The following is a 25,921-nucleotide window of genomic DNA, read 5'->3' on the forward strand; positions in this document are numbered from 1 at the left end:
CCTATCTGTACAAAAGTCAAAAATGAAAATTCGTAAAAAATTTCAAGTAGGACTTATCTAGTTGAAAGTTGAAACTATTAAAAATAGTCCAGCATTTGATCTAATCCAAAATTTTTTTATATTTTTAACCACATATTCTTCAAAAGTTCACTATTCAAAAATATTGTGTTTGCCAAATAATGGCGCCATCAAATAGGGCCATAGTATTTTATAATTTTAGATTTTGGTATGTATTATTTTAATTTTTTAATTTTTAAATGATTAAAAATTTAAAATATTATTAAAAATAAGAGAACGTTTTTGCCCTCTAAGCTCGTAAAGCTTAAAACTTGGCTTTCACGTCTAATCATACGTTATGCTTTTTAGAACACCGCTCTTATGTAACAAAGTTGGAAATGTTCTATATTTTCACATAGTATTGCACATTTTCTAGACATTGTTGTGGCACCCTAAAAATGATTGCATTTCATAAGGTTGATTACACATGGAACTGAAGAATAGACATAGGTGGATCATTACTGAAAAATGCATTTCATTATTTGATTGGGGCATGAGCACTCTCTTGTAACAAGATTGCTTCTCCAACATTCTGAGACTTTGTTAATCATTTATGATGGTTCGCCCTCTTAACAGGTATATGATTTGACTCAGCTCGTCAGTGCCGTTTACTTTAGGAGTTATAATGGCCTTACAAAGATTCAAAGGACTGAATGGAACAACCGGTGAATAATGTTCATAGTTTTATTAACTATTTTTCTAATACTTTTTTAACTTTATTTGTATTTTTTTGCAGTGGTGTCTCTACTCTTCATGCCATTTTTATTTCAATTACATCCTTGTACTTTGTCTTTTGGTCCGATCTTTTCTCTGATTACCATTCTGCTGAGCTTATTACATTCCGAAATTCACCTGTCTCAACATTTGCACTGGGGGTAAGATTCTGACGCATCTTTAATGTTTTTAAATGGATATTCATGTGTTATTATAATTTATTTTATTTGTAAGAAGGTATTTTTTAGTGCTTGCAAGCATGTCATTTGTACTTAAAACCTAAACCATATAGTTTTATCACATCATTTTCAAGTTTTTATCTTTTTTGATGATATTTTTTATATTTTTTTGGGGGTGGGGGTGGGGATGGATGAGCTTGGGAGTTGTGTTGCATGGACACTTAAACTAGGATGACGTATCCATATCCAGTATGTGTTGGACATTTGTCGAATACTGATACTCCTCGAACACTCTAACATGTTCATTTTTCTTTCTTTATCATAAATATTATATATTTTTTACTCAAAAATTATTATTGAATAATAAATCAGTACTCTTATTTAAAAAGTTTCTTTAAGAAAAATTAATAATAAGTTTAAAACTAAATTTAATACTATATAAATGTAGAATTTTAAAAAATTTAATCAATAGCGTATCAGCTTTGTCGGTGCATCATTGGTGGGGAGATGTCCAATTGGATGGGAGGGCTTTATCTCTAAGGTCTCTAGATTGTCAACTAATGGATTTGCTCATTTTACAAAATAGCCTTCATAATCCAGATAATATTTTACTCTTGAACACGATTGTTGTAATTTTTTCCAAACCGTAGCATGTTCGTTTTCATTTTCTGCGTTGCTAAGGGAAAGAAAAATTATTTTTGTCAACCAGAATAAAACTGAACCTGATTTTCTCTTTGAAGTTGCCTAGAAAGCTAAAACACAATACAATGATGGTTTATCTGTGCGGTAAATCTGTATTAAATATGTTTCTTATTGAAGAATGAAGGCATGAGATCAACAATGTGTGTTCCTTATGTTCAATATAAAAGATCTAAGCAAGTATCCACAAAATTATCCATGTTCGCATCTCGTTATTGTCTTGATCTATGGTGAAATATGGTAAACATAAGATCGTTATCTAGGCTTCAGGTGAGGCTGGAGTACCCTTTTTTCCATGTAAGATTCACTTTATCCCTTTGGTGGTGTGACTTCTGGCAGGTGTCTGTTGGGTACTTCATTTCAGACCTTGGGATGATTTGTTGGCTGTATCCTTCCTTGGGCGGAGTAGAATATGTAAGTTTATTGCAAAAGAAATTCAATTTAGGTTATATCTGCTTTTCCATGAATGTCAGTTCCGATATGTGGATTTGCTGCCCCTGAAATTATTATTTTAGGAATACTGTTGTTCAGATTTACTGGGTGATCCATACTCGATTAAGTGTATGCTGCTGAATGTGGCTATGTAGGAGATACGATGCTTTTGAAATTAACATCTAGATAGAATTTGATGCAGATTCATTCGTTCTCTTTACTACATATGCTTGGTCTTTGTTTTTCCTTCAACGTGATTTATAGCCACAAATGTCGACTCTTTCTTTCCGTTTCTACAAGTTCATGGAGTTCAGGATTCCAATTTAAAGATTATTTGTCAACTTCCTTTCGCTTCGGAGTTCGAGTAGTATACATGGAAAAGTTTCACGCTCTGTCTATTCTTGAAGAACAAATTCGCTTGATAGAAGATGCTCAATTTTTATCACGAGTTCATGAGAATAACAGTTCCTTTGCTGTTTAATTTCCAGGTTATCCATCACTCTCTTTCTGCAATAGCAGTATCATACTCCATGCTCACTGGGGAGGGGCAGCTTTACACCTTCATGGTCCTAATATCCGAGGTGACAACCCCAGAGATCAACATGAGATGGTGGGTTCTCAGATTTTGTAGAAAAAGGAAAATGATCTATGAAGTTTGTTTCATGAGTTGAGTCTGTATTGAAGGATTTATATGTTTATTTCACAGGTATCTCGATATTGCCGGGTTGAAGAGATCCAATGCATATTTGATTAACGGCATTGTGATATTTTTTGCTTGGTTGGTGCGTAACTTAGACACTTTAATTACCATTTATAGCAATGTAAACCTATATTATCAAAGTAAAATTTCCTAGAGTAACCAAATGTAAGCATGAAAGTCCATGGCATGCCAAAAAATGACTATGTCAATGATTCTATGAGTTGACAAGGAGGAAGCTTCTTTCTGATTTTCATTTTTATAGCATGCCTCTGTGATGTAGCCTTGAGCATGCTAAGAAAAGAAGTATTATTTTTACAAAAAAATAGGTGCATACTTTCTACATAAGTCAGGTTTTGACAAAAGAAAAATTAAAAGGTAACAAGTTACTTTTAAGCTTACAAAACATGCTCCTTATATGATCATGGGCAATTATATTCTTTTGGTCTATTATGACTTATTTTTACTCTTACTACGTTATATTACGAAATGCAGGTGGCAAGAATTCTTTTGTTTGTTTACTTGTTTTACCATGTCTATCTACACCATGATCAGGTAACTGTCTACTTAGGACCTCGTGGTCCTTTAAAGCCTAATTGTTTCTGTCCTTTCATATCACTGGGATAATAAGATTCACAATGCCTCATACTCGACTCCTTTGGGCTTAAAATACTTATTCAGGCAATACATGCGCACACGTATTTCTGTAAATGGCTCCCAATTATTTTATTTTTTTAATTAGCGCAAAGAGGCTGCTTGGAGTGTATCTTGTGATTAACCATATATTTCTGCCTTAAAAATTTAAAAACAATAATGGAATTAAAACTATGCTAATTCTAGTAACTCAAAGAGAGTAGACCAAATCAATTTCACTTCTCTCATTCATGCATTCTTGTTTTCACTTCTTTAAGAAATTCGCTATATTGTTCCGAGTTCTGATTCCCATGCTTTTGATTCTTTCACTATAACTTTTTATGTCATGGATCATGGGGTAGCACACAACATTATGCAACTTTATGGATGTTTCTTGAAATTCTTGCAGGTCATGAGGATGCACACCTTCGGTTATCTTTTGGTATACTGTGTACCCTCAGCACTTGCTACCATGAACTTGATATGGTTTGGAAAGATTCTCAAGGGAATTATAAAGACCATAGCAAAGAAGCAGTGATGCCTGCTATAAGATTCCCTTGCCATGAGATGGAGATAAGCTGATGTCAAAACAATGTTATTGCTAATTCGTTGTACCGAGAGTAAAAAGGATTCTCAAGACTGGAGAAAAGATGGCGGGAAGCATAGAAGGCGAAGAGATGTCAAACATAACTTGATTTCTCAGGTTCGTCGGAAATGAATATCTTGTAAATGGCTAGGGATGCATGAACTTTTACGTCGCTTTTGTTGTCTCGAGCTTTTGTAATTTTGTTTTAGTGCATACCTTTTGCTGTTTTGTCCGTCTCATGAAAAATAACTGTTTAGAATTGGGACATATCGTTAACCTCAATGTGCTTTTGTCTCTGAAATTATTCCCGCTGATGGAAAATGCTCGTGTTACGTGCCTTAGCATATCCTTTTTTGCTGTTCAAATAACTGTTCATCCAATGAATTATTGACATATGATCAATAATTAATATATCATCTCAAATTTGCTCTCAATGACTTCACCACTAACCAATTAAATTGATGAAATGTTAATAATTCATTGGATGGACAGTCATTTAAATAGCAAAATTGGACAGCAAATCTCAATTTAGCGTTGGTATAGTTAAAGAAGCTTAAGTAAAAGGCAAATTTTGCATAATAAATCGGTTTGGCAATGATGAGTTAGGCGGTAGACTTTATTAAGCGAGATATGGTTACTGCTATTTTGTGCAGCTTTCTTCACACCATTGGACAGTGTTAATGAAAGACAAAAGTTCTTGTAATCAGCATATGATCTTCCGAATTCTTGATTATTTAATATCTATGTTCTTCTGGATAGAAATATGTCAATTTGAATAATATCGTAAATTTAGTTAGGGCTGGACAAAAGTATTCAACCTCACCGAGCATTCGATTCTTCTTAAGTTTAAATTGGTTATGGGGAATTGTCCGTTTATGGTTCGATTATCGATTTTAGACCCAAAACAAAAGAATCGAGGTAACCCTATTGTTTCCTTTTTGAAAATTCATTATTTTTATTTTTAACTTGTATTGAGATGGAACTTTGTGTGTATATATACACACATTGATGTGTGTGTGTGTGTACATTGTTATGAGAACAATTACGAACATGTAGCATAACTGTAGTATTAATCTGTAGATACTGTTTTTAATAAAGTGCAAGCATTGCTTCATTAATCAAGAGATAATAAACACATTGATAAAGAGAACAAAATTCAAAATGGGAAAGCTAATTCCAGTCTGGAACTATCGAACTGATGCTTTCACGCATGCTTCTTTCATAGAAAGCCTAAGTTAGGAGTCAAGAAAGTTTCAAGTGTTGTGAAGCTGCAGCCAATGAACACTCTGTTATCTGAAATCCAATTCTTTCCTTCTCTAAATCATAATCAACTTCCACATTTTGTTGCTGAAAGCTTCAACAATCGCAGCTGATCCATAATTATTGTCACTCTCATCCATGCTCCAATTCGGCAAACGTTTCACCACACTAGAGTTGGCGCGCCCATGGCATAGAGAAATGCAATTCAAAAATTATTTTGTTTTGATCATTTCTTCGATTTTTGAATTGTAACGAATTCTGTTCCTCTATTGGACTTAGATTATTCAAGAAATGTAACGTGATATAAGGTATATCATCAACAAGAATGTTATTGGTTAAACATGGAACTTGCAAGTTAAGATCGACTCATGTCCATTGCTGGACCTACTCATGGTCCTGGTGGGTTACAATCACCTATATGTGTTCTTATAGAATACATAATTTTTTTAGTAACTTTTTAATAAATTTGATTGTGAATTACTAACTTCAAATGTTTGCATTCGCCACTGATCATGTCCTCTCCTCGACTTCCTCAGCTATAGGGAACATATCGATTATCATTCCCCCATTGCCAAAAGAATCAAATTCTTTTTAGCACTAGTGTTGGTGCAGTGACATTGCCGGCAGTTATGGCCTCTAGACCAATATTATAGTAGTTTGGGTACATGGAACTCTTCAAAATTGGTGTAAATTGCAAATACTCTTTTGATGAGATTGCTAGATCTCCTACAACTGGAGGGGTTGAAATTGTTGGCAAATTTGAAAGGCAAGAAACAGTGAGAGAAACCCTTTTGAAGAAACTCTATTGTGGAGGGAGTGAGAGTGGTAAACTTGGGAATCTCCCTAGTGGCATTATAGGGATACTTGAATGGATTCCAAGGATATGTGATAGGTGTAAATTCTACACCTATTTGAGCCATCAAAAGTGGATATCTGGAAGTCAAATGAATGAGATTACGACTTTATTTAGTTAATTTTAAATGTTGTAGGATGAACTCAAGTTTGGATGGCTTTTGATCAAAAGAAGTAAAACTTGGTCAAAGAAGGTCGAAAAGGGAAGAATTTCAAAATTTGAGGACTAATCGCAAATGTTCAAAAGTTGATTCGGGCAAGGAATGAAGATTGAAAATCACACAAAGTGAATTGGATGAATCAACAACACGAACTTTCATAATTGCATTAAGAAAGGAGTCATGCTGAACAAAAGAGCAAAAACTAGGGACCAAAGTAAACGTGTCCAAACTTGTAGGGGTGCGATCACAACCCCTCAATGTTGACCAATAGATAATGAATTAGTTGGGCTGTGTGGTCGCAGCCAACTATGCTGTGCTATATCACAATCTATTTCTCGACAGACGTTACAGATTCCTCTTTATTGTCAACTTCCTTATGGAAACTACTTCGTACGTGAATTTCGACCTAATTTCGGCCTCTATGAATACAAAAACCTCTCATATCATATAATATATCAATTTTTGAAATGAAGGAAGGGCTATTATGGTAACTGCTCCCCTGATATATATATACATACACACGCACACCACAACAGGACAGCACCCTATCCAAATTCTGTCCAAAAAGCATGTACTTGAGGCTTAAACCTTAATATGGTAGTAGTTCAAAATTATAAGGGAAGAAATATCTTCCATAAACTCAGCAAACAAATCACCATGATCTTAGTACTATGATCTGATCTTTCCAGCATGAATTACTCACTCATTGTAATTAAGTGAATTAGGAACATAGTCAGGGATTTACTTATACCGTATGCACTAAAATAGCTCCTTATTTTTAGAAATCATGTATATACACATGTATACTATGAATGAAGGGAAATTTTACATGTACAGAATTTCACCTCATAGAAGTTTGCCAGAATAGAGACAATGTGTGAGTTCCATGTATAATAAAAAATGCCAAAAAAATCACTCACCCACCATACTTGTGAGTTGTCTGTGAAGGTTCTGTAAGTTTTTTAAAAGGTTGAACCCCAACCTTAAGGGTTCCCCACCGCCTCTTCCCTTGAGCATCGTGAGAGAGGTTAATCGCGGGATGTGCCCGTATACTATGAATGAAGGGAAATTTTACATGTACAGAATTTCACCTCATAGAAGTTTGCCAGAATAGAGACAATATGTGAGTTCCATGTATAATAAAAAATGCCAAAAAAATCACTCACCCACCATACTTGTGAGTTGTCTGTGAAGGTTCTGTAAGTTTTTTAAAAGGTTGAACCCCAACCTTAAGGGTTCCCCACCGCCTCTTCCCTTGAGCATCGTGAGAGAGGTTAATCGCGGGATGTGCCCCAGCAGATCAGAGAACAAAAGCTGTCTTTACACCTGTACCCACAAAGAGTCCAAATTCATGTTTCTATAAATTTTTTATGTAAGTGCAGCAAGGTTCATGAATGAAAATGTCACAGCATTACCAATATTTGAGTGTTTGTATAAAATTCCATATACTTATAATTTTATCTGTTGTCTAGCAAATGTGTGCTTAAGTGACAATCCATCCTCCAACAATAATCCCAACCTCCCTCGAGAAAAATGATAAGCTCCATCAAGATTCAACTTTTTCACTAAGTCATATGCCGCACCATCTTACGTGGAGCTACAACGGAATTTTTTCATCCTTCACAATCCAAATCGTGTCCATCCCCTTCACTTAGCTACAACTAGAATTCATCTTGTGCATTCACATGATTAAATTTAGGCCTAACTTTAATATCACATACACGATTTAAATTTTCGTTCTAAAATGTTAATTCATTAGTTAGAGTAGAACAAATCTTTTTCTATCCATTATGAATCACCCTTAAACTAGAATTTTCTTGAATGCCACATCTTAATAGATAAACACACCCATCAAGTTGAGTTCTGTTTTTATTAAATTCTAAAATACGCGACTAAGACGAAATTAAGTAAGGGCATTCAACTTTTAATTTATTCCAAATGGGCATTAGTGATTAGTGGATACCGATGTACTCATTAACTTTGGTGCAGTCAATTCACCCAACTTTCATTTTTTGCACATCTAGTCATTCAACTTCAATTTGGTGCAATCAAGTTACCTCACTTTGATGTGCTGGCAATCTACTCACTTTGCCCATTGCCACGAGATTTACTAAAGCGACATGTTGCGTGGACATTAAATTTACTAGATAGCTGATGTATAGACATGTGATTTTAGTTCATATATTTTTTTTAAAGATGGATGATGGTATCGTTTTGTGAACTTCCATTTTCTTGCACATCGAATAATTCAGCTTCAATTTGGTGCAATCAAGTTACCTAACTTTGATGTGCCGATAATGTACACACCTTGCCCATTGCCACGAGTTTAAGTAACATGTTGCACGGATATTAAGTTTACTAGATAACTGATATATAGACACGTGCTTTTAGTTCATATATTTTTTAAAGATGGATGATGGTATCATTGTGTGACGTGCACATACACATCAATCATCCGTTAAAAGGTCCGTACGAACATATTGTGTTAGTTCAAGTAATGGAGTAGTAGAGGGATACTTATTACCAAAGTTTGAGTTATCCACTTTAAAATTACGGCATAGAAATTTCTAAATGTCTTCGTGCTGGACTTGATTTTACCAAAGATAATGAGAACGTAATTCCCAGGCATTCATTTGTTGGAAAGATCATTTCTAATATTATGTCGAAACAATATACAAAGCACGACTGAAAGTCAAATCAAAGGCCATTACTTGAATGCTACTACGGGTACATGGGAAGAAATTATCAAAATATAATTTGGATTATTACATTAGTAGCAAGGACTCAAAATAACACAAATCGATTTATCAAAAAGAAATTCAACGACTAAAAAAAAGACTAATTCTTTCGCGCCCTTCATTTCTTTATATGGAATGGAAACATAATGAAACCGATTTTCAAAATGTCTTAAATATTACTCGATATCCTGGAACATCAAAGGCCGAAGACGACGACATGACTAGATCTGCAAGCAAATAAAAGTTGGAAACTCATTTTACCAAATCAAAGACGAGTGATCAAGATACAAAGTTGAGTAACCCATAATACATTTACTTATATATATTTCTAAAGAACTTATAACTGTGCCACATGACTGCGAGACTACTATAGGCTACTTCCTAGTCTCCTTTACAGATTATATATCAACTTCTTGTTGCTCTCTCTCTCTCTCTCTCTCTTATTTATTTATTTATTTTGGGACAAACAGTTAGTTCGGAAATGTTAATATTATTCCTCTAGTACTTGTAAGTTTGTAACCTTTTTAAATTACAATCAAACAGAGCCAACATCCTCACCTGATACGCCATTAAGTCACCACCCATTCATTTATACATACATAAGATGACCTTTTAAGAACAAAATTAAGATTTAATGACCCGAGAATCGCAGTCGATACTAAGATTATGCTTACCAGAGCTGTTATGATTTTCATAGCAGAAATTAACTTAAGAATATTTTTCTTGGCATACATTTCATAGAAAAAAAATCAGAATACTGACGTATCAAGAGACATTGAACTTCCAAGAATATTACACATAAAATGACTGGGTTTTCTATTAATTAATGAAAATTCACATCCCGCACTAAAGCATAATTAAGCAGATTGTTGTACCAGTTTCATAGCACATGACAGGCCAAAGCCAAAAACTTATATTTGAAAACTGATGAAAATCTGAGAATTTTTCTGTACATTTCAAAAGACGTACACATAATAGAGCCGCTAAAATTTTTTATGATTTTACTTTAATACATCCATCTGCAATGAGAAATATACATCACCTTTAAGAGCAACAAGATGAACTGGCTGCCCTCTCTGCTGGTCTCTGATTATCCACAAGAACCATGCCTGACGGGTTTGGTGCTGGCTGCAGACGAGGCAGTCTCTTTGCTGTTGATGCACAACAATATTAGAAAGTAAGAAAAAATATGAAAAGGATTCAGTATGGTCTTTGCGGCACAATCGATGTTAGTATTGTTAAATGTCATATGATAGAAACTTTATAGTACGATTCCCAGAACAGAATGCAACGGTGTGAAGAAGAAAAAACACACCAAAAATAAAATAAAAAATAAAATAAAATAGAATAAGAAGGGAACAACAATGGAGATATTTACAACAGTTCTGAGAAATTTTCAGTTGAATTTTTGCATTATGTAGCAGTAGCATGTACAAAAATACTCATTCTTACTAAGCCCCTATGTGCTTTAGCTAAAAATCAGACTTTTAGTAGATTTTCATAAAAATTGATCAATTATGTGTTAGAAAAGTTGATAGAAGTTGTAGATCCCATGAAATGTGTGGTTGAAAATGAGATTAACGAAAAATGAATTTGACGAAAAACGAGGCTAAACAGGGGCTAAGTAACTCCAGGGGCCTTATAATTTCTGTTACAGGAACCAGATGCTGGACAAGCTGTGATTTGAACTAAGAGTGTGTTTGATTGACATGGAAAATATTACATAGAAAAGAAAATGTTTTCCATCTTTTGTGGAAAATAAAAACCACCTCTAGCCAAGGAAAATATTTTCCTTAAAAACAAGGAAAATTAGGCATATTTTCAAAAGTTGGAAAATGTTTTCCATGGAAAAAAATAGCAATCAAACACTCCAAGTAGGAATTTGGGTGGAAAATTGATATTTTCCATGGAAAATAAATGTAATCAAACACATCCTAAAAGAAAGCAGGCGGTGGTTTTAGCTGTTTCTGTCAATATTATTGAATGAACACGGAATGTACTACACAACTGAAAATTGCATTTGTGTTTATAATTCTCCGTTGAAAGTAAAGACAGGAAGGAATTACAGTTCAAGAACCCTGACACTCTCTCACAAACTCTCCTATTCTGGATGAATCCCCAGAATAAAATCCAACCCCGTTTTATATAATCGAAGCTTAGCCTTAATCTGTAAGATTCCCCAATTTACCCCCTAACAAACTAATGTAAAGATGTAATAACAAAAACTCCTGCATGTGCACTCTGCTGCATGTGAGAATGGCTGCCTTGCTTATTCTGCCTCGCGTATGTAATCTTAGCTAACCTTTTTTTTCTTATCAATAACTTCCATGAAATGTTCTAAGCCCAAAACTCCAAGAAAAGCCAAGGCTAGGGTAATCGAATGGAGATATTGAAATTCACTCTCTCTAACCACTAGCTGTACATTAGTTTTACCAGACTATCATAAAGAGTTAGTATTCCTGTCACCCAATTTTATAATTACACGACTTCTAAATATTTAGTATTTGCAGATCAAATTGAATAATTAGGCATGGGTGCAAAAATTTCAAGTGTGTTTTCTATGTTTCAATATATTATTCTATATAGTATTAATTGGAATGTTTGACTATTATTCAATAGGGTAATTGGCACAGGACACCTTGTCCTTTCCATGTTTCGTGCAATCAATCATATCCTTTCGTTTAAGCGTGATACACCCTCAAATCAACCAAACATTGTGTAAAACAATCCTATCGCCCAATTCCACCATCAAAGCTTTGTAAATTGATGATTTACCCTTGTCTTTAATAAACAAAAAGAAAAGAAATAATTACAGTCAAAGTCACAATTTTTTTCAAAAAGTGCAAACAAGTTCCAATTAAAATAAATGAAAGATGAGAAGAATATTCAAAAAAAAAAAAAAAAAAAAAAATTTTTCTTCCCTCTCTTCTCTTCCTCCCACTTCCACTGCCACCTTTCAAGCCAAAAAATTTGGGCCAACCAAAAAAAAAAAAACTCTTTCTTCTCCCATCAACCCCATGTATATATACATGTCCAACAGAAGCAAGGAATACACCTGCCACCTTATGAAAGAAGTTGAACCTTTAGTCTTTCTTTAAGAGATTTTTCTCCCACACAAAAACTTTTGTCGAAGTCATGTGTTTTAACTTCATCACATACTAGAACTCCGGATTTGAAATCTTCTTGAATTGTATTGAAGGAATCTTGAATAGTGTTGATAAAAGCTTGTCGGCCATTTGTCATTTGTCAGCATCTTCTTTTTAAAATAATGATTTCCTTTTATAAAGTAGCTTTAATAAAGTTCATAAAAATGAAATTTCCTTTATTAAAGTTTGTCCATTATTTGATTGACAACAGTGCTAGCAGGAATAACTTTTGAGATGACAAATATAATTGAAAGAGAATATCTATTGAGCTACAAACTCAATATCTTCGATATTCTTCAAATAACTAGGTTCAAATAGTCATTTTGAATTTCTTTGAGTTTCTTGCGCTATCAGTTCATCAATATCTATCCTATAACAGTCATCTTCATTGCTTTGGGCATAATCTGTTTCTGAACTTGTTTGAGAAGAGCTATCTTAAAGTGATTTTGATTTCTTTAAAGTTGTTTCTGCCAAAGAAGCAATTTTCTCTGCAATAATTGCTAATTCTACGCTTGATTGTGGCTTTAAAAACTATTTTGCCCAAATATAAAACTATTTTCTTGCAGCTTTGAAAGCTACTCTTATGTGAAGTCCTTTTAATAGATAATAATTTCTATTAAAATCGTCTTCATTAGTTAAACTTCCATTCTCCAACCCCCAATTTCTGGTTGGATTGGCATAATTTGATTAGTAATGGTTTGACATGATCAATGAGCAGCTGCTTTATTATTAACATTTTGTTACTAGACACATACCCTCTTGAGCAGCCATTCTCTGGGCTTTTTGTCACTAAAGTGGAAATAATTTACAAATTTCTTCTTGTGATGGAAGTCTCTAGCTTATAGGTCTACTTGTCCATGCAGGCACGGGCATTTCTACTCATATCTGGACAAGCTATGCTGGCATTATCATGACTATATCTGTGATTCCTTTCATAGTTGTCCAAATACCACTAATTCTCCATTCATATTCAGGAAGACACTTGACTGTAGATTGCTCTTATTCTCTCTGTTTCACTTCTGATCTTTTACCAGGTATTATCACATTCTGGCATGTTGTTTTGCCTATGTCTTCATTGCATATCTTCATATTGTATTTTTCAGTTATCATTCAAATACACGGGAGAAGCTTCTTTGAGATTATTTGTGGAAAAAGCTTCTTTTGTTGGTGTACAATCTTCGTAGCCATGACCATACTATAATGTCATCCCTAAATATCGCATTTTGAAAAATTGGCAATTACTTCAAAGAAAATTGCTTTTTTGGCAAAAACAACTTCTAAGAAATCAAAATCAATTCAAGATAGTTCTTCTCAAATAGGTTCAAAAACAGGCTATGCACAAAACAATGAAAATGCTATGGGATAGATATTGATGAACTGAAAGCTCAAAAAACCCAAAAAACTTCAAAATGACTGTAAACTCATTTATTTAGAAGCATATCAAAGCTATTGGGTTCATAACTTAAAAGATATTCTTTTTCAATTATATCTGTCACCTCAAAAGTTATTCTTGCCAGCATTCCAGTCAATTAAGTAATGGACAAACTTTAATAAAGGAGATTCCATTTTTATCAACTTTACTAAAGCTACTTTACAAAAGGAAACCATTATTTCAAAAAGAAGATGCTAACAAGTGATAAATGGCCGACAAGCTTGTATCAATACTGTTCAAGATTCCTTCAATACAATCCAATAAGATTTCAAATCCAAAATTCTAGTATACGAGGAGATAAAGACTCAAGACTTCGATAAGAGTTTTTATGCGGGAGAAATATCTCTTAAAGAAAGTTTAGATTTCCTTGTAATCTAAAATTTCTAATATCCCCTGATTTTGTAGTCAAAACATTATGCCCCTCATTTTGCAACAACAAAGGAGAGAAATCCTCCCTAATATAGCAATTATAGGTGGGATTTTTCCCCCTGGTTTGCTTGTCAAAGGGAGAAATCCCCCATGATTTTGCAATTACAAGGGGACCTTGTAGCGATCCACTGATTATATAGCTACAGGGAGAGTTGGGGATTTCTCCTCGAAGTTCATTGACGGTGATGGTAGGTGGCATTGGAGGTTTTTTTTTTTTTTTTTTTTTTTTTTTTTTTTTTTTTTTTAAGATATTATTCAATTTCTTAAATTCTCATATTTGATATTTAAAAATCAACGAGTCCAAAACTTTATTTTCATGAGCAAATCAAAGACATTTTTTAATGCCTAAATTTGTGGTAATCCTATGAATCAACAAAAACTAAACGGTGATCATTTCACTACTCATTTGTTATCAAAGGAATTTCGAAAACGTGTCATTCATATTTATTTTTTAGCTTTCGCGCTACATTACCTAGTAAATATGAACAAGAGTGGGTGAGATGCTTGTCATTGATAGCTTATTGTATTTGTTTTCAACAGTGATGAATTATCACGCATGAATTAATTTGTTAGTCATAAACATGGACAAGATTTGGTGAGATATTCTCGTCATTGATATCTTGGTGGTAATTGTTCTAATGTTTTAGATGGCGGTTGTCGGTGCTCTCATGTGTGGGTCGTGGACGGAGTTGAAGCTATCAACGCTAGAGGTTTGGATGTGGGTTGGCTAGAGAACAAAATGAATTTTATTTACTCTTTCTTTTATATCTCTAATTGAGAGGAAAGGAGAGTAATGGTTGTGGTGGTGAAGGGGGTTGGGTGAGGGTAGGTAGTGTTGGCTGGAAAAGAAAGAGATTTTTTTAAATTTTTAATTTTTCTTTGCTTTTTTTTTTTTTAAAAAAAAAATTGTTTTAATAGGATCTCGTTTACTCCGTCTGAAAATTTGGGATCTTATGGCACTTATTTCTTTATTTTTTTCTTTTCTTTTGTTTATGTAAGAATGAAGATAAATTCATCATTTTACGAGGCTTTGATAAAGGAATTAGATGTCATGGTTGTTTCGCACAACATTTGGTTGATTTGAAAGTGTATTGCGCCAAAATGAAAGTTGAGTCAATTTGCATAAAACATGGAAAAGATAGGGGTGTTTTGGGCCAATTACCCTTATTCAATATATATTAATTGGAACAGAAAATTTTCAAAAAAGGGAAAACTGAAAAAGGAGTGGAAGAAAAAATAACTTGCCTCTTCTGGAACCTTTCTCGCATCTAACAAATCAGCCTTGTTCCCAGCAAGCGCCATAACCGTGTTAGAGTTTCCTAATTCCACAAGAAGAATAAAGAAATAAGAAAACTTCAAAACAAGCAAAAAAGATTTAAAATTAAAAACTAAAAAAAGTTTACAATGAATTTTTATTTTTGTTCTATTTCCTTCAGTAAATTAGCATAAATGCCAGAAGTTATCCATATTAACAGCTTCAGAAGGCTAACTAATAAAGCCAAATCCTCTTAAAATAAGCTCCAATTTAATAGAGATTTTTAAGGAATAGATTTTGTGAAAATTGATTCTTTTGGAGAATGTGTAGTTAAAAATGAGGGAAAAGTTATGGATTCACATGTAAAATTATTTTATTGAGAAAATGTATGGTTGATTGGGGGAAAAAAAGTTTTAGAAAACGAGGGCCAAACAGGGGCTAATTGACTTTAGTTATGCTGTAAAATAACAAAGAGTCAATCAGGAAACATCAAAATATCAGCCAGCAAAATCCAGAATATAAAGTACCCCCACCTCCCAACCTCAGTAAATTATAAAATAAAACCAATCAATAAAAATTCAAAAAGAAAAGAAAAGAAAAAGAAACCGAAGCCATTTTTGCCAATCAAAGGAAATGGAATTTACCTTGTGCTTGAAGCTCCCGAACCCATTTTTTGGCCTGCTCAAAGGATTCCTAGAAAGAAAAGAAATTAGTTACAACATACAACTCGGACTATATGATAAAATGTCATTCAGTCTCCCCTAACCTACTGTACCAAGACGAACAAAATAACGATGATGAGCGAAGACACAATCATAAAGTGGGCAATAAGCACTTACTTGGTTTGAGATATCATACACAATCACAGCCGCAGCAGCTCCCCGATAGTACATTGGAGCCAAGCTGTGATATCTCTCCTGACCAGCTGTATCCCATATTTCAAATTTTACATTTGTGTCATTCACAGCCACTGTTTGTGAGAAAAAGGCAGCGCCAATAGTTGATTCCTACATCATAAAAAGTAAAGTTCTACTTCCAGGGGCCAGAAGAAAATTTATTGCGGTGCGTGCACATGCGAAAAGTATAATTGTACAGGGTTTGGACCAACCTGAAATTCAATAAATTGCCCCTTTACAAATCGCAGGACTAGACTGGATTTTCCAGCTCCAGAATCTCCAAGAAGCACCTAGGTAAAAGTAAATCTCACAAAAGTTATCAACATTAAAAATGAAGGCGAGAAACGAGAGATGAACGATAAAGGCAAATCTTGGTACTCAAACCTCTGAAAGAATAGATAGTGCGATGTTACTGCTAAAGTATGAACAGCAGGAGGGCAATTAAATAAATCATCATTTACTTACCAAAAAGGCCATAGTATCCAAATCTAATCACTTCACAGTATTTTTCTCAATGGTTTCTCAAAGAGAGACAGAGAGAGTAAGGTATAACCTAATCTATGAGCATCATAATTTAAGACTCAATTTTCTTTGGGCAGCACAAAAACGACAGAAGCAGCAAGCACATTCATGATAATATTATATTACATATAGAACTACTTCATCACCAAGACACATATGGTATTATTTAAAAAAAATACACACTTCGTCCTCAGACTAACTTGGTCTGATTTTCACCATGAAATGGATACTTTCTCTCTGAATAATTTCAAGCACTAGTAATTGATGTAATTTTTGTTGCATAAAACTTCATTCTCAAACTAAGTTAATATGCCCCAGTTTGGTTTAGATTTTTAGTAGATTTTGATAAAAGTTGATGTAATATCAACCGCAATAATCTCTATCTAGTAATATCCATTATAACGTTATACTAAATACTTTATCTGGCATAATATAAGTGTCAAACTTTATTGTTCCTTGGGTGTAAAACAAACCTACTTAGTTTAAGAGAAATCTTTACCGGCCATGGTCATTGGTTTTGTTCTAGTATAATGGTTGAATCGACAATTTAAAGGTCTTTTTTCTCTCTCCTCCTTCTCCATCTTATAAGTAAGCTTGTAAGCCCAAATGACATCCCAACCACCTCACCAAAAATAAAAATAAATAAATAAATAAATAAATAATCATGTTTTCAAGCTTATAATCAAAAGAATTATTTACACAATTGCAATTACTCAAATTAAAGTTAAAATAGGAATAATTCAATTAAACGAACAGATACCAATAAGCACAGCTCAAACGACATGGATCACCAGGAATTTGAAAAATTGAGGCTGAACGAAAGTTAATAGAGCAGCGAACGCAATTTTACACCCAAAATTATAGAAACAAAATTGAGGTACAAAAATATCAGAATATTCTGGGGAATAACACGTCAAAATTAAAAAATTAAGACCGAGCCAAATCAACAATCACGATAAAGAAACGTAAATGATTATATAGGGAAAAAAAAGTGATTAAAGAAAGTTCAAACCAGCTTGGAGTTGATGTTCTTGTTTCCGCTGGAGGCCATGGGTTCTTAATTCAATAAAATTCAAATACAAATCAACAGATAAAGATTGTTTTTAGGGTATCATATGAGAGAATTAGAGAATTACGAGGGAATAATTCTCGAGGAAGTCTCTTTATTTACTTACGCGTGAATGGAAAAGGAAAGTTCCCTCAAATTTTCTTGCTCGAGCTCTCAAGACTTTGGGATTGGGCCAAAGTTGGCGTGTTTTGTACTTCATTTGAGGGCCCAGCACTATCGACACGGTGGAGCCATCGAAGGCTCAAACGCCAAGGCCCAAATTGAAATAATACATATTGTTTTACCTATGCATTATACTTCCTATATCCTACCTTCACTTTAAAGAGTAGATAGAGTTGTACTGTTCATTTGTGTCCCCTCATTTTTTCTACATTCACTTAAAAGAGTGGATGGAGTTGCACTAGTCATTTGTGTCCCCTCGTCTTCATACTAAAATTGGACATTTACTATTTACCAACTAGTTCCATACAGTTCACAAATATTTCTCTGATAAAAGAACGTAGAGAGAAAAATGGGTCGTTTCTACCACTCTCTCAATCCCTAATAGAAATTGGGCAAACCTCTATTCCACCTCGCCTCCGTCGCTTGCCACCACCTGAACTGTGCTTTTCAACTAATTTTTCGCCATGTCCAAAGGCAGCAAATTGGATCATCGAATTGAAGATACCGACTTAGAGAGATTAACTAAGGAGTTCAAGGAAGCAATGCTCGTGATCTTTCCTAGCTATGTCTCGATTAGGATGAAGGTATTGTAACCATTTTGTTTCTTTTTCAAAGTCAAAGATGGTGACATTGGTTTCCTTCAATTTTTTGTCTTATTTTTCCCTTCAATTTGTAAAAGGTTTCTAGTATTTGTTTAATTTATGTTTTTTTACTGTTTTTACAGTTAAAACTAAATTTATTGAAGATGTTTCAACCTTGTGGGACAGATAGGATTATTCATAAGATCCAGGCAATTTAATTCGAGCCCAACCCAGTCATTTCGTGCTACTTCAGTGCTTCATGAATTCCATATTTATGAAGTTCTTCTTGCTTTTATATGTGATGTTACCAAAAGCCATACATGTAGAATTTCAAGCTTGGTGACTTACACTGAGTGCAAACAAGATCTTCCAGTACTTGAAACAAATGCGCCGATGTGTGTCCTAGTCACCCCTTCAATGCTTAAGTCAAAGAGAGAATTTATACGTGGCTTGTAAACTGAAAAATAATGAGAAAACGTACCTCAACAATGAACATTGGTCATGCATTTATAGATTTGGTGATAGAGTTGTAAAAGGATTCAACCACCTGTAATCCTTTTCCTTATCATGCAATGAATTTGTGTTATATTGAAAGTTTTCTGTTTGAGCTCGAGTCGAACCCAGATAGGTAAATAATGAGGATAAGGGTCATGGAAAATTATAGTCAAAGTGGATTAATGTCTTCTAAAAGGTATGAAAGAAGAATTACGCTGCACGACACGTGGCCTGATCTGGATAGGCCGGACCTTATCATGGAAGGCCGACCAACAATGGAGGGTTTGGGGAATGGTGGGATCGGGCCACCAAGTTTGAGATTGAGAGATCTTTAGTTTTATGAACATCACAGACCCCGTGCGTCTATATTGCAGCTAGTTGTTGCATGACCAAGCTGCAAGATGAGATGTAATAAGGTGCAATAGCTTGGGTCAAATTCTATTGGTTACAGGTTAAACAAATGCATTTCTCTGACAAGCGTTGGGTAGGCAGCACCCGATCTCAGATGGTGCTACGTGTCATGATTCAAGAGCGAGATTGGAAAACCTTTGACCTTTCAGAGACCCCCATAAATACGGTAGTTTTTACTCTCAACTTTCGGTAGAAGAAGTTCAAGTTTGGGGATAATGGGTTTGTGAGTGACCATCCAAAGAGGTAAGAGTTCATGTTTTTAGTAGCAAGAGGTTGAGCGACAATAGTAGACATCCCTCTAAGAGCTCAACCACTAGTAGCCCCTAAGGCTTAGACATCACTTATCCCAATGGCCATTCCTATTAGCTCATACCCTGAGAATGAGGTCATTCTGACCTTTCCTAATGAACCCACTAAGTACAAAGAACACATAATTATTAAGATGGCCAGGGAGTTTGGGGTCATGCTTTTGTGTGATGTAGGGTCCTCGAGCCCACTGAGATCGTATTAGATGCTCGTGAGAGTGAGATGACCTTTTTTAAGGATGCCCTTAAGGTCATTCTTAGGTGGCCTCTCTACCCATTCTTCATCCATTTCTTGACCTCCTACTTTATTTGCCTCGGCCAATTGGCCCTTAATGAATGGAGGCTAGTAAATACTTTTTCATCTTATGTAGGTGCCACGGGGTTATGCCTAGACTCTGAGGATTTTTTTGACATGAAATTCTCTTCAGGGTATAACTGTTTTGTCTATCTACTTACCAATGGGGGTTTAGGACACCTGAAACCTCAAGCTCACTTAAGGGTTGGAAATAATGTTTCTTCTTTATAAAATCTCAGGACCTCGACTAGCCCTTTAGCCTGAGTTGGAATGTCCCCAATAAGGATAGATTCAATGAGGGTCGACGTATTTTGAGGTTTTAAAAAGGGATAGGCTGGAGCTAGTAAACTAGGATCCCTTTGTAGCAAAAATTGATTATCTACTCGAGGATGACACCCTTGACCTTGCCAATGTGAAAGGCCTCGAAGGTATGATCTTTATCTCGTGTAATTTTTCACACCAACCCGTACTTAAGATCGAGTTAATGCCTTTGCTTTTTATTTGTTTTACAGAATTAGAAATGTCTTTCGATCCATTGAAGCTCCTTGGAATGTCCTTCACAAATCCAAAGGCTCGAGGCCTGAGGCCCTCGCTCGGTTGAAGGGAAAGAAGAGGGTAAAAGATGCTGCACCAAGGTCTATCCCAAGTATCCTTCACAAATCCAAAGGCTCGAGGCCTGAGGCCCTCGCTCGGTTGAAGGGAAAGAAGAGGGTAAAAGATGCTGCACCAAGGTCTATCCCAAGTATCCTTCACAAATCCAAAGGCTCGAGGCCTGAGGCCCTCGCTCGGTTGAAGGGAAAGAAGAGGGTAAAAGATGCTGCACCAAGGTCTATCCCAAGTATCCTTCACAAATCCAAAGGCTCGAGGCCTGAGGCCCTCGCTCGGTTGAAGGGAAAGAAGAGGGTAAAAGATGCTGCACCAAGGTCTATCCCAAGTATCCTTCACAAATCCAAAGGCTCGAGGCCTGAGGCCCTCGCTCGGTTGAAGGGAAAGAAGAGGGTAAAAGATGCTGCACCAAGGTCTATCCCAAGTATCCTTCACAAATCCAAAGGCTCGAGGCCTGAGGCCCTCGCTCGGTTGAAGGGAAAGAAGAGGGTAAAAGATGCTGCACCAAGGTCTATCCCAAGTATCCTTCACAAATCCAAAGGCTCGAGGCCTGAGGCCCTCGCTCGGTTGAAGGGAAAGAAGAGGGTAAAAGATGCTGCACCAAGGTCTATCCCAAGTATCCTTCACAAATCCAAAGGCTCGAGGCCTGAGGCCCTCGCTCGGTTGAAGGGAAAGAAGAGGGTAAAAGATGCTGCACCAAGGTCTATCCCAAGTATCCTTCACAAATCCAAAGGCTCGAGGCCTGAGGCCCTCGCTCGGTTGAAGGGAAAGAAGAGGGTAAAAGATGCTGCACCAAGGTCTATCCCAAGTATCCTTCACAAATCCAAAGGCTCGAGGCCTGAGGCCCTCGCTCGGTTGAAGGGAAAGAAGAGGGTAAAAGATGCTGCACCAAGGTCTATCCCAAGTATGGCGGGACATATCACGAGGACAAAAAGCCTAATCCCTCCATAGCTTGAATGAAGAGTATGCAGAATGTTCACTCGTTCATCGTGAACAAATATAAGGAGGTCGATCCTCATGAAGAGGGTTAAGTCCCTTGAGATTCTAAACTTAAAGGTACGATCTCGCTCTCTACCATCCTTTCCCCTTTTTTGTTCAATCTTTTATGATCAATCTAATGTTGAGCTTATTTTCCTTTTTTCAGACCTTGAGTGTTGCTCACATCCTGACCCTAAATGATTTAAATACCTCGAGCAACCTAGACAAGCTTGAGGTAGAGAACAAGCAGAATAAGAAACAGGTTCTCGAGCTCATGGGTGATTGTGACTTGGGCTAAAGTTAAGGCCAAAAAGGCCCGAAATCAGATTGGGGCACGACGGAAAAGGCCAAAAAGCCAAGCTAGAGCTCGTACATGCTAAGAAGGTCTTCGAGGATAAGCTGGCCCAAGCTTGAGCTCAAGCTGAAGTGATTGAAGACTTCAAGAAGTCCTAAAAGTTCGGGACACTTTTGGAACAGTATCGGTCAAGCTCCTATCACTATGGCCTAAGGCTTGCTCGCTCATTTCTACGGACCAAGCTTCTTGAAGACTTAACGCCCGTGGTCGATGAGCTAGCATATAAGCTCGAGCTGCAAGCTTTAGAGGTCGATGAGGATGGGGATGATGCTGGGTCTTTTGACTAGGGCAATCCTGCTAATGCAACGGCTTTAGGTTAGTCCCCGTCCCCGAACCCTTTAAATTTGTTGAAAATGTAAATGTAAATAAGTATATTGCCTAACCTGGACCTTGTTTTGCAAAATGCTAGTTGATAGTTTGATGCTTTGTTAATATAGTTTGTTACTCGTTTCATTTTGTACACACACATCGAGCTTAAGTTATATATATAGATGTAGATTGAGCATGTTACTTTGTCATTATTTCTTGACATGTAGTTCGAGTTCCACATATTTTTAAAGGTGAAGCTCGAGCCTTAGTCATTATTTTTGACATATGCTTGAGCTGTAAATTTTGTAAATCTCAATAAGTAGAGCTCGAGCATCCTAATTTGTCACCATTTTGGAGAAATAGCTCGAACCTTGTACAACAAGTAAACTTTGAACGATGTAGCTCGAGCATGTCACTTTGTTATTATTTTCAATAAGTAGCTCGGCCTTTGTAAGACTATACTTTAAATGGTATAGCTCGAGCATGTCACCTTGACATTATTTCCAACAAGTTGTTCAAGCTTTAGTAAAAGCATCAATATTTTTAAGTTTTAATAGGATCGGCTCAGGCTGCTTGGGCTGACGTAGAACTATTCGAACTGGAACTTCAACTTCGTATGACTCCATATTGTGAGTGATTAAGGTCGTGCCATAAGTCGATGTATTAGTTGCATGCTCGGGGCAAGGCCTCACACTAAGTAGATGTTTTAGCTGCATACACAGGGCACGACATTACACTAAATAGATGTTTTAGCTACATGCATAGAGCATGACCTTAATCTAAGTAGATGTGTTAGCTGCTTGCTCAGGTTATAGCCTTACGCTAAATAAGTATTTTAGCTACATGCTTGAGGCACTGCCGTACGCTAAATAAGTGTTTTAGCTGCATGCTCGAGGCACGACCTTATACTACATAAGTGTCTTAGCTCCATGCTCGAGGCACGACCTTATGCTAAATTAATGTTTTAGCTGTATGCATAGGGCACGACCTTATACTAAATTAATGTTTTTGCTGCATGCTTAGGGTATGGCTTTACACTAAATTAACGTTTTTAGGGAAAGATAATAATGTAAAAGCAAACTCCTATATCATAATAAATTGTTCAAGGGCATCTAGGCCCGAATTAATGAAAAAGAAATCTGTGAGGGCATGCAAGCCTAAAAAACAAACTGCTTACGGACACCCAAACTTGAGTTGTAAAAGTAAACTTCCTATGGGTATGTAAGCTTGAACTATAAAAATAAACTGCCTAGGAAAACGCAAGCCCGAAAGAGCGAGAAGTAAGAAGAAAAACCTAGAGTAAGGCTGGCTACTTATAATAAATTTTTAAATTGTCATCGTTGTAAGGCCTCGGAGTGGTTTTCTCGAAGTGTCCCTGAGGCTGTAGGCTCTACTTTTTAATCTTCGTATGACTTCAAAGGGTCATTCCCATATTGGTTCGAGTTTTCCTAGAGGATGACTAGTAGCTTCTGCCTTTCTAAAGACTAGATCCCCAACTATGAATCTTGTAGACTTAACTTTGCCTTTGAAGTATCTTACCGTTTTACAGCTCTTAGTGAAGTCTGTTCTCGTACTTCTTCAAGTCGGTCAAGATGTTCGCTCCTCTATTCTTCTAAATTAGGATCAAGTCTCTTCCATGTAAGAAGGCTTACTTCATTTAGAATTATGGCCTCCAAGCCGAAGACTACATGAAACGAGTCTCACCAGTTGTTGTCTTATGTAAAGTCCTGTATACCTAAAGCATGGAAAGCAACTTGTCGTGCCATCCACCTCTAGCATCTCCAATCCTTGTTTGAAGATCCTACAGTATGATCTGATTGGTAAATTCAGTGAGGCCATTGCTTGAGGGTGTGAAACTAAGGTCAGGCGATGATCAATTCTAACATTGGCACAAAATTTTCTAAATTGTAAATTGTAATCAAATTGCCTTACATTATCTATTATCAGTACCTTTGGTATCTTGAACCTACAAACAATGGACTCTATACAAATCACCTAAGCTTGGGCTTGGGTTTAGCTTCTACTCACTTCATAAAGTATTATGTTGCTGCCACAACAAATTTCAATTGTCCTCTTACCAAAAAAAGATGTCCCAAAATGTCAACTCTTCATTACTCGAAAGGGACTGAATAATGGATAGATGTTTGCTCTTTGACGGGAGCATGTATGATGTTGTCAAATTTTTGGTACTTATTATACCTCTTTACATAATCTGATGCATCCTTTTTCATGCTAGGCCAATAATATCCATATCTTATAAGCTTGTAAGCCAAAGCTTGACCTATTTTGTGATTCCCACATACACCTTCGTGAACTTCAACTAAGGCTTGAAGTGATTCATCGAGTCTAAGACATCGTAGACGGGAGACGTAAAACTTCTACGAAATAAAACTCCCCCAATAATACAGTACCTTGGTACCTAAGCCCTAATGATCCTCACAGCTTGAGAGTCAGATGATATGTTAACATTACTTATAAATTCAATTATTGGATCCATCCAATGCATCATATCTTATTGAAATATTTGCCTTTTCAATACCATGTGCACTTTATTTTTCTTGAAGCTTAAATTCCCAAACCTTTTTCCTTTCTTTATTTCAGCTTTAATAAATGAACTCACTTATATGATGTCAATAGTTGTCAATAGTTGTTATCTTAACTATTATTTTCAAATGTGTTTTCTCCATCTTCTATTCTGTCTACTTTGGCCCCATTTGGTACACATTAATGTAAAATTGAGAAAGAAAAATATAGCAGTTACGGGCCCACGCAAGAGATAGAAAGTCAAATAAGGTGGTTTGATGTGATGGATAATGGTCATATTTTTCATTTTAATGGGCAAATAATGGGAAACAAATGGGGGCTTAGTAGAGTTTACCTAAATCATCCCTTGTATTCAATATTTACACAAGCTTCATTTTGGAAAGTTGCAAATTTGGCATAAATGGGTTGATATTGTCATTCAATGAAGCTATATGGGTTTCTTTTTCATTTACACAATTGTCTATCACTAACTTCTCATTTTCTTGTTTGTAGTTATTAGTTACAAATTACATATTTCCATTATTACGGTTCATTGTTCATATTTTTTGTTTTAGATATATGAATCTCTTGATGCCCGTTTCCCTCTCTAGATTTTTGAACCATTTGAGCCTATTGAGCTTGTGCAACTAACCACAAATCTAGAGATGAGACATTGCAAAGGTTTGGGTTTGTTTAGGTGGGCATTTTGTGAAAATTGATTGTTTTGAAAATTGTTTTGCAATAACTAGGATTCTAATATCTACATTGTGTTTTAATGTAAATTTTATTGACCCATCATTGCAGTTTGCAGAACCTGAACATGCATAGGCAGAACAAAGCTTGAATGGAAAACTAGAAATTGCTGGTCGGAGAATCAGGGTATTTGCCTCATATTGTTTTTAATTTTCCATGTTGATACTGTGATACGTCTAACAAGTTTCCAACTAGGAATAACAAAAAATTTGTCAAACCCGATACCTACGGGGCCATGGTCCGAACAGGACAAGGGTTACCCACTTCATCGAGAATGGGATGAGGGATTTCATCCCTGGGCGGATATGGGTAACAATGGCCCCACCTCTCCCCGTTTAACCTTTTTTTAAGAATTCAATACTTTAAATGGAGAACTTCATGAAATTTCATT

At 35.8% G+C, this 25,921-nt stretch overlaps 2 protein-coding genes across 4 annotated transcripts in view; one reads left to right on the forward strand and one right to left on the reverse strand.

Moving 5' to 3' along the window:
* LOC111392440 (transmembrane protein 56-like) overlaps positions 1–4,301 on the forward strand; it is a 6,933-nt gene extending 2,632 nt beyond the window's left edge. For 2 of the 3 annotated variants that reach the window (XM_023017788.1, XM_023017789.1), the window contains exons 3-9: positions 634–722; positions 794–932; positions 1,989–2,063; positions 2,570–2,691; positions 2,788–2,863; positions 3,274–3,333; positions 3,821–4,301. In XM_023017788.1, coding sequence (XP_022873556.1) covers positions 634–722; positions 794–932; positions 1,989–2,063; positions 2,570–2,691; positions 2,788–2,863; positions 3,274–3,333; positions 3,821–3,949 — 690 coding nt within the window. In that variant the 3' untranslated portion in view covers positions 3,950–4,301. The remainder of the gene's footprint in view (positions 1–633; positions 723–793; positions 933–1,988; positions 2,064–2,569; positions 2,692–2,787; positions 2,864–3,273; positions 3,334–3,820) is intronic. The other variant, XM_023017790.1, reaches the window with a different exon arrangement.
* Positions 4,302–14,639: 10,338 nt separating this feature from the next.
* On the reverse strand, positions 14,640–17,924 carry LOC111392456 (ras-related protein RABF2a-like). The gene is made up of 5 exons (XM_023017806.1): positions 17,701–17,924; positions 16,379–16,456; positions 16,110–16,277; positions 15,915–15,963; positions 14,640–15,334 (listed from the first exon to the last, which is right to left on the reverse strand). Exons 1-5 carry the CDS (start codon positions 17,737–17,739, stop codon positions 15,180–15,182), a joined length of 489 nt encoding a protein of 162 aa, XP_022873574.1. The 5' UTR covers positions 17,740–17,924; the 3' UTR covers positions 14,640–15,179.
* Positions 17,925–25,921: the final 7,997 nt, after the last annotated feature.

Source organism: Olea europaea, unplaced genomic scaffold (genome assembly GCF_002742605.1).
Source record: "Olea europaea var. sylvestris unplaced genomic scaffold, O_europaea_v1 scaffold93, whole genome shotgun sequence".
Lineage (NCBI taxonomy): Eukaryota > Viridiplantae > Streptophyta > Magnoliopsida > Lamiales > Oleaceae > Olea > Olea europaea.